Source organism: Osmerus eperlanus, chromosome 6, assembly GCF_963692335.1.
Source record: "Osmerus eperlanus chromosome 6, fOsmEpe2.1, whole genome shotgun sequence".
NCBI classification, from domain to species: Eukaryota; Metazoa; Chordata; class Actinopteri; order Osmeriformes; family Osmeridae; genus Osmerus; species Osmerus eperlanus.
In genome coordinates, this window is record NC_085023.1 from 17778260 (window position 1) to 17794508 (window position 16249).

At 42.7% G+C, this 16249-nt stretch overlaps 2 protein-coding genes across 6 annotated transcripts; one reads left to right on the forward strand and one right to left on the reverse strand.

The window, feature by feature from the left end:
• Positions 1–4693: 4693 nt before the first annotated feature.
• Positions 4694–12550, reverse strand: pcgf5a (polycomb group ring finger 5a). Of its 5 annotated transcripts, none has more exons than XM_062464116.1 (9): positions 12303–12550; positions 8434–8697; positions 8136–8232; positions 7950–8005; positions 7672–7731; positions 7410–7549; positions 7199–7297; positions 6970–7059; positions 4694–5910 (listed from the first exon to the last, which is right to left on the reverse strand). In XM_062464116.1, exons 2-9 carry the CDS (start codon positions 8543–8545, stop codon positions 5863–5865), a joined length of 702 nt encoding a protein of 233 aa, XP_062320100.1. In that variant the 5' UTR covers positions 8546–8697; positions 12303–12550; the 3' UTR covers positions 4694–5862. The 5 variants fall into 5 exon arrangements, with proteins under 5 accessions (XP_062320100.1, XP_062320103.1, XP_062320099.1 ...); XM_062464119.1 differs by lacking the exon at positions 12303–12550 and adding an exon at positions 9402–9571 and having other exon boundaries at positions 7672–7728; XM_062464115.1 differs by lacking the exon at positions 12303–12550 and adding an exon at positions 9402–9568.
• Positions 12551–12656: 106 nt separating this feature from the next.
• ankrd1a (ankyrin repeat domain 1a (cardiac muscle)) lies at positions 12657–16008 on the forward strand. Its single transcript, XM_062464114.1, has 9 exons — positions 12657–12815; positions 13407–13574; positions 13719–13841; positions 13980–14087; positions 14209–14307; positions 14471–14569; positions 14684–14782; positions 14979–15077; positions 15288–16008. The coding sequence occupies exons 1-9, from the start codon at positions 12789–12791 to the stop codon at positions 15378–15380; spliced, it is 915 nt and encodes a 304-aa protein (XP_062320098.1). The 5' UTR covers positions 12657–12788; the 3' UTR covers positions 15381–16008.
• Positions 16009–16249: the final 241 nt, after the last annotated feature.

Sequence of the window (16249 nt, forward strand, 5' to 3'; positions counted from 1 at the left end):
ATCTGTGCTGATGTATAATCTGTGGCTAGGGCCCCCACCCCTGAGCTGTACACCACCGTCAGAAGTGCCAGGTCAGTGGGCAGCTAGGGAACAGGGAGGGGCTACCGGAACACTGCCGGAATGAGAGAGTGAGCGCTTACCACACCCCACCCCAACGGATGAGTCTGTGGCAAGTCTCTTGCTCCATCCTCTCTCCCTCCATCCTTTTCCCCCACTCCCAAAACCACTGACTCACTGGCTTATGACTGGGCCACTGTTTGGAAGCCAGGTGTGAAAACACAGCAATGCATGGATCCAATCAGCCAGGCCGGCAGTAGCTACAAATATGTGTCAAATAAGTTTGTACAGTGTGTTTCTTCTCCTGTACCCTTATAGAGGCCATGGGTTGGTCTGCTGATTCAGGATCCATTTAGCCTTTTAAATCACAGAGCATGGGATTATATAGACAGGAGGAAACTTATCCAAGATCACACTCCCATTACATACCTCATAAACATGGTGCTGTATTGTAGTCAATACTGACTAGTAACCTACTGTTAGGTAAAAGGAGTGAGGAACCACAGCTTGACACTGAATCTGTGTAAAGGCAGAAAGCCTAAATAATATCTGTCTGTTCTATTTCAGATCATTGAAAATGTACTGCCAAGACATATCTATTGCATCTCTGTTGCCAGTTTTTACTGGTTGTTAGATGCAGGGACTCTCATGGGTGAATTGGTTGTCAAGAGCAATATTTGGTTTCATTCATAGCAACCAAAAGTGGGGGTGGTTTATACACGTGTGCATTCCATCCTTAAGCATCTCTTACCGTCCTATCTGCCCTTGTTCACTCCCTGATCTGACAGGCCTCGAAAGGTCAAGTCGACCGACAGGACCATGTTTAGGTTTTGCGCAGTCATCGCAAATCACTGATTTGGAATCAATTAGGAGGACAAATATGAGGGAAAGTAGGCTGGTCCACAGAGGCTCTTTCCTGAGCTCTTCCATGTGTAGGGCAAGATGTTGAATAACCCAGGCATACACACCAAAACACACACACGCCTTCCCTGAATCATCCAGATTGGTTACTTGAGGTTATATCACATCCCCCGACTGGATTAGTATAGCTGGCCAGTTTGTGTGTGCGTGTGACTACCCATTTCTTCCATTAGAGGGCGCTCCTCACCCAGCCGTGACTCAGATTTGTGATAGTTACATTTCTCCCACATGCATGACACTTACTCTGGTTACTCATACTAGTCCCCTCAATGTACAGTAAGAATCATTTGATGCTGGGATATACAGAACAGGAATAACATGGGTGGTGCATTTCAGGGAAGGGCTGGAAATGCATTTCAGGGCAGGGCTGTATTCTGTCTTGCCAGGAAATGCGCTAACTCTGACTAGGAAAGTGCCACATGCATGAAACTTATTCTGGTTACTCATACTAGTCTTGTCAACATACAGTAAGAATCATTTGATACTGGGGTATACAGAACAGAAATTACGTGAGGGATGCATTTCAGGGCAGGCCTTGTTTTTCCATTTGATGTAAATGCAATTCCGGATATTCTGAAATGCCTTCCGGATATAGTGAAAATGTTCTCACACTCTTACATTCTCAAAGCTTCTTACTCATCATTATAAGACTTGAACGTTTCATATGTGTATGTGTTTCATATGTGTAAGTGTAAGGACAGTCTGAATTATTTCCTAAACGGCCCCTCATAGTTGCAGCGCTGACCACTGAGCATGTTCCCCCTCTCGCCTGAACCATCAAGTAACCTACTGTTTGCCAAACAGTAACACAACTGTGTGTGTATGTGGTGGTGTGTAAATTTTTGCTCAACCACAATGTCACTGGCAAAGACCTAGTGGATTACCCTGCCAAACATGGGACATTGACATCCAGTTAGTCTTTTGAAGCCTCTGTTTGATATTCACAGTTGGAATTGTTTACTGCCACGGATTACCACTACTTTGCAGCAGTTTCACTTTGGATGCTGCAAGTGTAAGATGATCTATCTTTAGTAGCATCTAGCATGGTCAGTCCCTGAGGTAGCCCTATTAGTAGTGCCAACAGGTTGCTTGTAAAGATTAGGTCATTCATTTTCAGATGGACTGACTCATGCTCTTAAGTATGTCAGACGGGATGGACTGCATGTCCTGTCAGAGGATAGTGTAACTAATACCTCCAGTACACATCCCTGAGACAGTAAAGTGAATAACTCAAGGTGGACAGACAAGGATTTGGTGGGTAGAATTATGTCTCTGTACAAGGTTGTGATTGGGAGTCCTCCTACCTCACACGCTCTTCAGTCACACAAACACACACACACACACACACACACACACACACACACACACACAAGCACTCTGTCCCATAGACTTCTATTTCTCTGGCACATACACCCTTGCTCTCATAAACACACTATTCATGGATACAGTAAACACCCATTCACACATACCAAACCCACATGTAAAGTGCAACATTATACACATACATACAACACACACACCCTCTCCTGTTACAGTGCGAGTAGTTTTTGTCAGGTTCTAGGTCTGGTATGCTTGTAACAAGCTTACTTCACCCTTCTATTCCAGAGTTACACCTGCCTGTCTCAAAGGCACACACACAGTCAGGTATTCACTAACATGCTCAGTCACACACTTGCTCTCATAAACCGTGGCCCAGGAGAGAAGACCTCTGTAGTGTGAGAACTGAGACCACGGCTGTTAGCCCCTTTCGGCAGGCATATGTCATCGATGTCACGCAGTAGGCCTTGAGTCATGTGCCATCACTGTCTGCCTATCATATGGGGAGCTGGTCTTCTGGAGCTATCGTCTTTCAGACCACATCACCAAGGCGTCTATACCACGCCAGGCCTGCGCTGAGCTGTCACCAACATAACCCCCCCGCCCCCGCTTTGGCCTGTGTCATGCTCAGAGCATGTCAGCATCTGTCTCTATCTATAGAGATGGATGTTGCTGGGTGGAGGCTTTCGACGGCCGCTGACATCACCTTGAGGTGAGGACATGGAGTACGCTGTCTGGAGAAGTTGATGTCGTCATTGCCAGGCAAGGTCCATAACAATCAAGAGAGTGACACGGCTATCCTTAAGTCCATATTTGGAGTCTGCTTCCTGAGGGGACGTCCATCTTGGGGCTTGTGATAAGCCCCAGCTAAATCACTCTCTGCTGATGAAGTGTCAGGAAGCCGACCTTGCCAAGGACGTTATTGAGGTTGTGGGTCAAGACAAATAAAGAGGGAATGTGACCTTGTAGAGAAAATGGAAATAAAATTGAAAGTGGAAGAGTGTATATGCTCAGCTGTATAAACAGAATTAAATAAAACAAATCCAAACAACTGTTGGTCAATGTACAACAGTAAACAAATCAGTAAATGTAAACACACAGAAGGCCATGTATATTTACTTTTCTATTATTGGTAATCCCAAACCTTCTGGGCCACAGATTGGAAGGGTGATGCAACATATAGCAATGACTTTCCAGAGAGATTGACCAGACAAGGATGACCAGGTAAGCCCAACTGGTCACCAAGACTCACATACTGGTCAGTACCGGTGTACTCTGGGAAGCATTTAAGTTGCAGATTTGTCTGCTTTATTTGTTGGGCATCTCTGTCTGTCTTTTATCAAGTGCAATCAGAAACATTACATTCGGTCTCTCACTCACACACACACCAAGGCATCCTAGTCTAGTTTATAACAGCTCTGTATCAGGACGTGCATCATTGGTCAACCAGAAAAGTGTCTTAATTAAGTAGGATAAAAAATAGGAAAGACGACAAAGATGACCTGCGATGATGAATTATATCTGACTGACAGAGACAGAATTAAGATTCCAGTATTATGTGACACGTATTTCACTGAGGCTCCGATGAGAGTTGAGCCCTTGTGGATCATGATGACACATAGTGCCATGCCGCAGTCCAATCCACTCCAGTCCATTCCCTTATGATACTGAGGTGATATTTTTACATCCGGCAGACTGACCGGCTCACATACAAAAGAGGAGGCAATTTTAGGTGATTGCTTTACCCAGGGATTGTTTACCAAACCAGCATTCTGTACCATAGCAATATTCCTTCCTGTCACAACATGCTACATCTGCTTATGTCTCTCAATAATAATAAGAAAACACTTAATGGTGCTCTGGAAAGCCCTGCCATGAAGAGAGATGTTATAAATCAGACACCTCAGTTGCTACTGTTTGTGGCAGATGAGACCTCCTCTAGACCTTCTGTCAAGATGGCAACAAGCCTACTAAAACATAAATGTAAAGTATATGGTTGGGAGGACAGTTTTAAAACAGGAGTGTGGTGTGAGGTATTTGGGTTAGGGGTCTAGCTGAATGTAGCCTAAATCTATCATTCCAAAGGTCCCTCTGGTACGACGGGGGTTTGAGGGGATGTGTATGAGAAGTCCATGGGGGAATTTGTCCTACATATCTCTGACCTTCAAACATGCCAGCAACAGCGATAGGGACAGGTGAGGACAAACGTGTGAGAGTGGGTGGACGTGTGTGATGATGATTGTATGGTGTGTGCGTGCGAGAGAAAACTCAGCGGGTATACCGACGTGATATCATCAGTACCACTGTCCTGGTTTCCTCTGACTGGCAGAAAATACATCACTCATCTCGTTTTCCTCTTCATCATTGGTCAGTCAGACAGACAGTCCAAGACAGGAAGCAAAGTGAAAAACATTTAATTCATTCCTGAACAGAATACAAATAGCCAGGTACAGAAAAAGACTAAACTTCTAGAACTTCCCCCAAAAACTCAGGCACAGGTACACACATTTAAAAATAGAATATATTATTCATAAAACATTTTGAATATGTACATGCTTAATTGATTTGTCTATATACAAAAACTATACTGCTACCGATGCCAGTACAGCAATAATGCAGTCTACCCAGGAACACACTGTAGGAACAAGTGCAGTAGGAACAAGTGCAGTAGGACAGACATATCTACCAACACCAGTGTGTATTGGCTGAGAGGCTGAACATCACATTAACAGTTTAACGTAAGAAGCAGCTAGACAGCTTTTTGGGCACTGTATTTATGGAATTACAGAGGTCATGATACAGGGGTACTAGTACCTCATGCCACAAAGCTTAACATGCACAGCCTAATAACAGACAGGCGTATCTTTAAAGCTGCACATGGGATAGCAGTTACATCAATCTCAGGATGATCGAATCTCTTCCACGTCTATGTGGTGTGTGTGTCCGTGTGTGTTCATGTCTATCTTGTGGGTGTCCAAGCGCTGTAGTCGCCTGATAGCTGCTTGCAGAAGTGAATGTCAAACCTGCTATTAACTGGACCAGGAGACAAGATGAGTGTCTATGATTCAGACCCTTTGGAACCTGTTGGTGGATGTCCTGTGATGTTGTGTTTAATTTGTTTATTTAGTGTGATGAAGACCTAATCAGAAATATATTGTCATCTACATTTCTTGGTGAAAGAGATTGAGCAAGACCTGGAAAATACATTTTCTTATTTCCAGTGTTCTGCTGACATAATTACATAAATTAACAGCAGACCAGGGCTTAGCTCATGTAAGTATAACCCTGCATAATGACATTGTGACAGATGCACCTATAACTAAACTAAGTGTGACTTTGCAGTAAATGTTGAAGAAAACTTTGGCACCAAAACTGGAAGGGCACAGGCAGCAAGAAAGAAATCATGGCAGGATGAAAAACATCATGCCAACCTCATGTTAAAGGATGAAAAACTACTGAAAAGTGTTTTGTAAAGTCTTTACTCCACATACTCGAGTCTTTCTAGTCCTTCTCTCTAAAGGTTGCGCTCGGCGATCGTGTCATCTTCCCCCAAAATTTGTGTTCAGCTTACCCGAAGTCTATTCTAGGCCTGTATTCCAGAACCATAGGATAAGCCTGAGGGAAGAGAAGAATAAGGCATAATCAACAATCAACAAATACATGTGGGTGTATTATCCTCTCAGTGGACTTGAAAAAGGCTCATTCAGAAACAACTCACAGAGTAACATTACTAGCTGTTGGCAGCATGAAAACAGTCTAGACTGTTCTCTAGGAGTTCTATGACAAGAGAGATCACATCATGCGCCTCATATTAAAGACTGATTGTAAATGGTTGGAAGAACTGGATCCTCCCTTCTATGCACACTCACTGTGTCGTCTAAACATAGTGTCTGTTCCTATAGAGCATATCAGGACAGGAACTCAGAGTTCTGTCCAGCTAGCCGGCATGTCAGTAAGGTGCTCTGTCTGCACGCCAGGCCTGCCTCGACCAGAATGTTCAGGGAAAGCAACAGGGGAGACCCTGGAGCTGTCAAGTGATTAGTCCGACACTGTAACTCTCTAATTCTCGCTCTGTCTCTTTCTCGACTTTTTACAATTCTTTCTCCTCTACTAGTTCCCGCCCCTCCACTCATTCTCCCATTCTTTGTCTCCCTCCCTGTGGTTGCCTCTCTAGCCTGGACCCCCCACAGGGACAGCTGTCGTCACTCTTCAAACACTGTCCACACCTAGAAGGCTGAGCTGAACTTGGTTCGGCCCTCTAGAACAGTGGGTTGAGGCTGTGGTTCACTGGGTACAATGCCAACAGAACAACTGAGTTCATCACCTAAAGCTTATTTGACACTGACTAATGCGTATCAAAAATATGCTGAGGTGTGAGTTCAATATAACATAAAATGTGATGAGGCGCAGTCACATTTTCTCACTGGCTGTAATTTAAACAAGGTGTGTTTTGTTTAAATTTTCTTCCTGAAAAAAAATCCTAGATAACAAAGCATATTCTGTTAAAATCTCATAATTTCATTTAGTCTGAATTAGATTTTTCCTGAAATGCAGGACTCAATCTCCCACTCCTACCCTACATGTCTGTGCGTTTTGGAGGACAGGAAATGGCCAGTAATCTATGTAACTCAGGATGTTATGGCTATGATGAAAGGTGCTGGTGATTGGGCTTACGTTGTCACCGTGTAGTCTCCAGCGGGTCATGTATATGAACTCCAGAGTGTGGTCCTTTCCCATGATCTCACCATTACACAGAACATCCAGCTACACACATACACACACACACACACCACAAGATTACAATTCTATATACAACACACTCAGATATACTTTATAGTACCTTTAGAGACCTTTTTAACTTAATATTTACTGCCAGTATCAATGGCATTCTCGTGCTTCTCACCTCGCAGGAGCTTGGAAGTTGTAGTTTCAGGCTGAGGAACTTTTTGATGGTTCCCACGGTGACTCGACTGGAGCAGCGTATATATCTCTTGATCAGGTCCTGCAGCGTAGAAGAAACGAGGAATCATTCGTACAGAGCTCACACACACAGAATAAGGATGGATCGGAGGTCATGCTGTCACCAGTCATGCTGCATTCACACACACGCATACCTTGACTGTGTTTTCCCCTGACAGACTGTTGTTACGGAGACAATCGAGGCAGATGGCGATCTGTGGGTCGCTCCGGTGGTAGTCATCATCTTCATCCTCATCTTCCTCACTCCTCTGCTTCTTGCACCTGAGCCCGTCCCCTGTAGCATAGCAACTGAACAGCTCAGCTCTCATTTGCTCATGAGAAAATGCAACTGGTGTGTTGTTGCATAGTCTTTTAACAGTTGCTATGTGAACGCACATCTTAAGAATGTGTTCATACCTGGGCCGTTGTCTTTCAACTGATTCCTCTTCCAAAACTCGGCTTCCTGCTCTTCTTCTTCTAGTCGACATCAACAACCAGAAAGAAAACAGCACAAACACAAGGTTATACCCCAATCAGTTACATCACCTAAATGAACAACATGACCTACTTTGAAACAGCTTTCCAGATGGCCGCTGGCAAGACTCAACAAGGTTCAGACTTGCTTTAAACTGACCGACTTGGACCAGAGATATGTTCATGATCTAATTCTGGTTAGGTCCTGGAGAGGGACTCACTCTCTCTGAGGCCAGGCACCAGTTTAAAGATGATCTCCTCCAGAGTGTTGTCACACCTGGGAAGACCAAGAGCATTGGGTCATTTTGTGAATGGTCTGCAGCCAAGTTCAGATCCAGAATCAACAGTGCGTGTAGATAGATTCTGATTAATGAGGGCGTATAATGGCTGTATCATTTGTGTTTTACCGTAGCATTTCCAGAGGGTTAGTTTCATGGACCTGGATGCCACACTTAGGACAGTCATTACTGTCCTCAAAGTGCTGGATGATGCAGCTCTTACAAACTGTGGAAAAATTGAAGTTTATTATTGTCTTTTTTAGCTGCGACTTGCAGCTCTATACTGTAACTCGCTTTGTTGGTCTGTCCACAAACATTGCATGTGGATGTGGTCACAGCTATTGTGAATCATGATACCTGGTATGCACTGGTTTGTTTGAGACAGAGAATGTGTGTGTGTGTGTGAGTGTGTGTCCGTGCTACTCACAGGTGTGCAGGCATTCTGTGACTGTTGTTGGTTTGATCAGGTAACCTTTGCAAAGATAGCAGGTGATGAAGTGATTAAACTCTCTGACCAGGTGTTTCCTTTCCGCCATCATGACCAGCCCAGCTCAGAGTTTCACAGATGTGCTTGTAGCCCCCGAAGAATCTGGGGTGAGCTCTGAGTAGTCATCCTCATCTTCATCCTCTGCCAGTCCACTTGTGCTAGGATGCACATTCTAACAGAAGACTGCTTGTACCCTTGGATAGTCTGCAAGCACACAGAGAATGGGTTAGACAGGTCACTATCAGGCAAAACTCAGTACTACTTCAATAAGTTCAGTCCAAGGAGAGATGAGTTAGTGCACACTCCATCATTCCATTGCAAGATACTGTTAAACACCTGTCTACACGGCAAAACTGCAGAACTGCCACACCACACACTGACATACACATTTGTGCATAAACTATAAATAGCTGTGTCGTCTCAAAAAGAGAGAAGCAGTCGATCGTGGTGAGAAAAACGCTAAAAGTAACGCTAGCCTACAACTGAAAGGGTTGTTCAGCTAGAAAAATCTTTGGCACGCAGTTAATAAATTCGTGAGAAGCACATGCTCTTCTCATGGCCATAACGGAGAAGCCCTTAACGTTATCTCATCGGCAGGTTTGCGACACCTGAGTCAAAACAACAATGTAACCACATAAGCTACCAAGGAAGCTACTGTAGCAATACTAGCCTACGCATCATGTTTGCAACAAAGTTGCACGGAGCGTTTGCTATATTACAGACCATAGACTGAACCGGTTGAAGCCTGCTACCAAAAACGACACAAACGGCAAGCTAGAGCTGAAATGCGTGTTATCTTCCAGTCCTCCTTCACAGCGCATGTCAACATCCTCACGCATTAGCCATACCAGCATTACAGCATAAAGTTTGACGATATGACGTCGGATTAATCAATAAAAAGTCCTTACCGCTACTTATGCTGGCGTGATCGAGATGAACATATTGTCCTGTACACAACGAGTTTTTCGATCAATTCAGCGAGGAAATGGCCATCACAAACTAGCGGCAAAAATACGGAACAAGCCACATTTTTCACAAACACGCAGATGAAAGTGGGCGGGGAGGCTGTGTGTGTATGTGTGTGTGTCATAATACAGTGTCTCTTACACCCAGGTCCGGGAACGGCACCGATCTGAAGTGAAATGCCTGTTTTTTGTAGTTTTCTTTTTTACATTTTGTATTCTAGCAAAGGTCATAAAATAACAAAATGTAAGACATGTCTAGCTCTAAATATCCAATAACATTGATCTAACGACTAGTAGGTAGAGAGTTAGAGGCGCAGCTGTGCGGCACTATTCATAATTCCAGCTACTGAGGTATCTGATGTCATCAATTTTTACACAATGTTCCTACGACTCACAAGTAAGCTTGGGTGGTATAAACACCATATTACAAAGCAGATTTGTAATATTTAACCACAGCAGATCTATGTAGCCTTTATTGAAATATATTCATCCATCATTGATTAAAACTATGGGAACACTACACAGAGAACAGTGCACATCTCTGATATTTCAAAAGCGATATTATATTTCCTTGACAGATCAATTTTTTTTTACTTGAAAGCCTGTCCCTATTGTTTTCATTCAAAAGCAGCTGAATAGAATGAGAACAGGAGGCACTGCCTCATGGAAAGAGAACTGGAGAGAAAGAGTGAGGGAGGGAATGAGAGAGGGAGATAGGGCTTTTCTTTGCCCTGAGATCTTGTCCATTCTCTTTGGAATCTGCTGTGGCTATGATAAGACAGGGATCATTTGAAGAATGAAAGAGAGTGAGGAGGAGGTAAGACCAGGGAAACGTTTGATAGTCACTTCATGAAGACTGAAAATAGCATTTGGTTTCCAGAACAACAGGTTTTACCAACGAGAAGCCTACCAATCAAATAGGAAAGCAGAAATGTCTTCTAAGCAACTAAATGCCACAATGTGATGATTATATTTCTATTGTTGAGTTAGAGGGATAGCTCATTTGGGATTCCTTCTAAGCTAAAAATGATCAAATCTACTGTCTCCATATTTGTCACTTCACCCAGGGACTAGCACTAGCCACTGGCCAGACCCATTTCTGACATGGGTAGGGTGTGATCACAACTGAAATACTTTCATTAACAGCTGAAGCCAAGATATATTTACTTCCTCTCACACACACAAACATACATAGGCATACACTCACTGCTGTTATAGAAGAACAGGCTACCGTTATATTTAACAGCAATTTTGTGTCTTTTGGCAGCTTGTCTCAGCTTCAGAATAGATAGTCTTTGTTTATTCACACACCAGTCATCTCAGTTGACAGAGACAGATGAAACATGTTAATATGGGACATAGGACAGAAAAATGCTGACAACTTTCTAAAGTTGAAGGTTCCAAATGTGGCACAGTAAAATAAACAAAACAGTACAAAAACTTGGTCTCAATAAGTCCTACAATTGAACTTGGTAAAAATGTATTGTATTATAAATCATTACTTGTTCAACTCACAGGAGCAATTAAGACAGAGATCAAGCTGGACCGGGTGTATAGATAGAGGTCTGCTGCTTAAACATCACCCATGATCATTTTTGACAGGACCTGAGAGTGTGATTGATGTGCCACATATCAAATGGACAACGCACTACCCCTATAAAAATATGACATGTTCGCCCCCCCCGCATGCACATACACACCTCATCTTTCACAGACACACCTTTCCCTTCTCTAACTCACACCCCTAACTTTCTTGGCTTGGGTCTTTCTGTTTACCTGTTCATCCCCTAAACACTAATACTACCTTCATGTATCCCTCTCTCGCTCCACTGCTTCCCCTCTCACCAGCAATGAACTTGAATGTGGATCATGTTCTGTCATCGACAGGTGTTAGGACGAACGCCATACCACACTGTAGGCTCTCTGTCTGTTGCCCATCCTATTTAACAGCTGGTCTTTAAGTGTCTCTTCTCTTGCATGTGTGAGGTTTAATCCTCAGGTCTGTTTGCGGCATGTAGCACATACAGAGAGATATCCTCAATTAGCCTACTGAAGGTATGATGTTCAGAAAGCAAAACACTGTCCAGGGTCACCTAGGACGAATATGGATGTGAGAATTTATGTTTGGTGTGAATACCTCCTAATTTCCCCTCTTTCAAATCTGAATAAAGCATAATCGGCAAAACTGCATTGCTAAATTGCTGTCAGTAGGTCTACAGGGAGTAGCCTAAATAAAGAGCTATGGGTGCTTTCTTTCTCTCATCCGTAACACAACCACAGCTTCAACTGTATCATAACTTTCCCACAAACAAGGCTGTGTAGCCCCGAGATTTACACTGCTAATAATAGAATAAACAAGATATATTTCCAGAGGCATTTCACACAAGCCTATATTAAAATGTCAAGTCCTTCTATGGATTCCCAGCGGCTTAACACTAAACGAAAGCTACTGAGCAGAACTGATGTTGTGCTGATGAAGTACCGCGGGAAAATTTAGTAGCCTTTAAATATTCCTAGGAGAATATAAAAAAATAAAAAAAATAAAAAAAAAGTTTTAAACATTGTTTAAACCAAGTTGTTTAGCGTTCAGCCTCTTTCATCTCTGAGAAAGTCAAATGGAATCCGACTGCGAAAGATTTGAGTGGAGGAAATGATAAGGTAAAGCCCCACATTTAGTTTACCAAGTAATAAACGTGGTCGACAATATTTCACAGTAGCTAGGCCTATATAAACTGTGACTGGCAGCACTTAATTTTTCAAGACATGACGTATATATATTTTTAAGTTAGTGCATTTCTGAATCATGTGGCACGTGTTCTTGACGAGTTGCCATGGTCACTTCACCTATTACATGTACGGAGGCCGCGCATTGCTGATCAATTTGGTCATCGTTCTCCCTGTCGGTATGTAGCTTGGCATCCTGAAATTTCACCTTGATCTCCGAGTAGTAGACAGCAAGGAGAGGATGTTTGGAAGTGAGTCTATTTTTAGCTGAGACCAGCAGCTCTATAGCTTGCTCTGTCGGTCGGTCTGTCCACAAACATGTCCCCGTGGTCGAAGCTATTGCCAATACGTTCTTGTTTCTATCGGTCACCACCACTTGCGCCTACATCATTGCATTCCAGGGACGCATGCCAAGAGTGACGAGACATTTTGCCAGCTTTGGCGACTGCACGTGGGCGTGGTTACTAGCGAGTGTGTGTGTGTGTGCGTGTCCCAAATGTATAAGAGATGGATGGCTTATGAGAGGCTCACACAGAACAGACACTGACTGATCACTGAGTTTGTTGAACTACTCACTGCCGGGACTACTTCACATCACAGACAAACATGGGACTCCTGAGCGTTGAAGAACTGGTAGGTCCTGCCCACTAACAACTATATGCATGTCTGAGGCACTATAGGACTTTAGTTTAGGTCCAAGAATGTCCAGGAGGTGTTGACTGTGAGATGCCATGGATATACATTATTTAAAGAGGGGGAAACATTGCAAATCCATTGGGCACAATTGGCATAAAACTTGGTTCTTGATTCAGTTGATGAAAGACTGATTCCTAATAATAATTCTGCTGCTCTGCCAAGTCAACAGCAGTGCATGTGATTAGACAGAATGGGCTGGGACATTAACCATGCCTTTATTAGCAACATCCTCATAACTTTCTCTAAAGACAGACCCCCATCCCTGGCTTAGGGGAGTAGGGTCATGGTCTGAAAAGACTTGTGCTTTTGTCCAGACTTGCACGATAACAGTACATTGCTTTTGGAGGTAGAGGATTGATAATTCCTGACAATACCAATAGCCTTCAATTCAATTCAATTTATTAAATTCTCTTTCACACTTTCTTCCTCTCTCTCTCTCTCTCTCTCTCTTTCTCTCTCTCTCTCTCTCTCTCTCTCTCTCTCTCTCTCTCTCTCTCTCTCTCTCTCTCTCTCTCTCTCTCTCTTTAGGTCACTAGTAAGAGGTCTGAGGGCCACGAATCTGATGGGTTTTTAGGGGGTGTATATGAAGCCGCTGTTAATCAGGAAAAGCATGATGACAGAAGATCCCACAAAGAGCTGTCTCCTCCTGAACAGAATAACCATGTGCCGGAGGAAGTGTCCGTCATTGCCCTAAATGTAAGATCGCCATTTGTTTAGATATATTTCTACATACTTTGTATCTTCAAAGGTTGACATAAAAATATATAAAAGTGTTTTGTAGTCTATCAAAGAAACAGAGCACACACTGTGTTCAATCCAATCATCATGTCTGTTCCCCAGGTTGACAAGTCAGGCAGACTGAAGCTGGAGACAGTGGATGACCTCTTCAACATCATGAAACTGAGGAAGAGGAGGAGGGAAAGAAAGGCGCCTGTATACAAGGAGCCTGAGCCAGAGATCATTGTAAGAACCACATTTTTCTCTTGCTCTTTTTCCTCTCACTCTCATGCACATGCGCTCTGTCGCTCTCTCTTTGAGAAGTCGACACCGCGTGATAACAATATGATGTGTTTGATCATATTTGTTATTTTTTCGTGACAGCCCGAAACTGTGGATCAGGAAATGTTTCTGAAAGCAGCAATGGAGAACAAGCTCCCTGTGGTGGAGAAGTACCTGTCAGATGGAGGAGACCCCAACGTCAGTGATCATGTAAGTACTGACCGATTCTCAGCCGGTCTGGTTCAGTTGAATGGAAACTAATGGGGTATGAATGGATCTTACAGAAGACATAAAGTAAATCAATATTTATCCAATTATTGGTCATTTGCAGTTCCAGAGAACAGCGTTGCATAAAGCCTCATCTAAGGGACATGTGGAGATTGTCAAGAAACTGCTTGAGGCTGGGACTTCCATCGAGAATAAAGACAAAGTAAGTAATCACATCCCTCCACATCTCGATCTCTCTCCTTCTGCCTTATTCTTCGTCTTTCAGTTTGTCCCTCTCTGACTCTCCAACCCTCTTTTTGTGTCCGTCCGTCTTTTACGAACACAAACGCGCACAGCCAGTCTAACGTTGTCCTCTCTTCTGTTAGCTGGATGCCACAGCAGTTCACTGGGCCTGCCGAGGGGGCAGCCTGCCTGCTCTGGAGATTCTGCTCAACTTAGGAGCCAAGATCAACTCCAGAGACAAGGTATGGGCATCAAGGAAGAATGCATCAGATGCATCTGTAGCCAATCATTGTGACCCTCCATGCATGTTTCGCTGTATTTGTGATCCTACCTTTGAACTTTTACCTTTCTCCCAGCTGAGAAGCACTCCTCTTCATGTTGCCGTGAGGACTGGTCACCACGAATGTGCAGAGCACCTTATCCACTGTGGAGCCGACGTCAATGCCAAAGACAGGGTATGCAGCCCTTCATGAAAGTGACTCACATTGAATCAGTTGGATAGAATAATCGCAGACATTGCTGGTTGTGAAAAATCATTCTGGCCGATATTGCTTTAAAGGGTTGCCAGTATTCTGTGAACAAGTCAAATGAGCAGGGTTGTGTTTTTATTGTGCCATGCATTATATTAAAGCAATTTTTGTGTCAATCCAGGATGGAGACACACCCATGCACGATGCTGTGAGGATAAATAGGTTCAAAATGATCAGGCTCCTGATGATGTACGGGGCCAGTCTTAAAACCAAGAATAGTGTAAGTATATACCGGTTCTGTTTGACAAGCCTCACATTGTATAAGCATTTATTGCCATCTGCCACACTATTACAAACACTTAGACCTGAGAGATATTTAAAACATGAAAAAAACTTGTGATTTTAATGCCGTTGGTTATTTGAATTTGATGGTTAAGTGAAATTTACTGTAGATTATTTAAAGCATTGTTCTTTTTTTATCTTTCTGCAGGATGGAAAGACCCCCATGGACAGTGTCCTTGCTTGGCAGAGTGGAGCCAAAAACCTCCTGTGTAACTTCAGTGAAAGTAAATCTGCCCAGTAGATAATTAATTCAGCTTATTCGTCTTATAGCTCATTGATCAATAATGTGAAGTCCTATCAGAATGTCATTAATAGATTATTTCTTATTTATTTGAATTTTTTGAGCTGCCAATATTGCTGGCCAATGTCAAGGCTGATACTGTCCTTCTGCACATTTTAATGTTTTGTTGGCTACCAAGATGGAATTGAGTAGGTTTATGACTGAGCAAGGAAGGAACAACAACATTATACTTTGGGATACCTTTAACCAAGTAAAATGGTTCTAGAAAGTGCCAACATATGCTGCTGTGGATGATGGTGTGTTCGCTTTAAGTGAAGCTGGTTTAAATTTCCATCTACACTATACAAGCACACTAACGTAAGGATTTAAATATGATGGAACTGAAGGTTGGTTGATTAGTGAAAATAATTAATATCAAATCTGTTGATTTGTGTGTGAGACATTTGATAAGTGACAATGTAACTGAATGTAAAGTTTATTTATACATTTTACATGTTATTTATTGTTGTTTATGTCAATACAGTATGTATATATAAAGTAAAAATGTTGAATACTAATACTTTTAGACCCTTTATTTTGGTAGAATTATTTTTGTTTGTGTATTGTTTCTGGTGGGTGTTGCAATAAAAAATAAAACAATTTAAAAACAATTTAGGTCTATGCCTTAGAAATTTCCTAAATGTTGGAAAAATGCAATTACACGAAGAAAAGCTCCATAATTTAGATGGAAAATGTGTCGGGTTGTAAATAGAATAGAATTAAGTATTTCACATTGTCGCAGTTCAAAATGTCAGATCTCACAAACATCTGCACCAGTTCATTGGCGTTCAACTAATACTAGCCTAAAAGGCTTTGTCTGTAGCCTATTC

Bases quoted from the DNA above. Each gene is read 5' to 3' on its own strand.
- ankrd1a (XM_062464114.1), top strand. From the start codon at position 12,789: ATGGGACTCCTGAGCGTTGAAGAACTG. The intron at 14,570-14,683 runs GTATGGGCATCA...CCTTTCTCCCAG, and splicing joins AGATCAACTCCAGAGACAAG to CTGAGAAGCACTCCTCTTCA. The intron at 15,078-15,287 runs GTAAGTATATAC...ATCTTTCTGCAG, and splicing joins GTCTTAAAACCAAGAATAGT to GATGGAAAGACCCCCATGGA.
- pcgf5a (XM_062464116.1), bottom strand. From the start codon at position 8,545: ATGATGGCGGAAAGGAAACACCTGGTCAGAGAGTTTAATCACTTCATC. The intron at 8,233-8,433 runs GTGAGTAGCACG...ATTTTTCCACAG, and splicing joins CACAGAATGCCTGCACACCT to TTTGTAAGAGCTGCATCATC. The intron at 5,911-6,969 runs GTAAGCCCAATC...CTCTTCCCTCAG, and splicing joins GGAGACTACACGGTGACAAC to GCTTATCCTATGGTTCTGGA.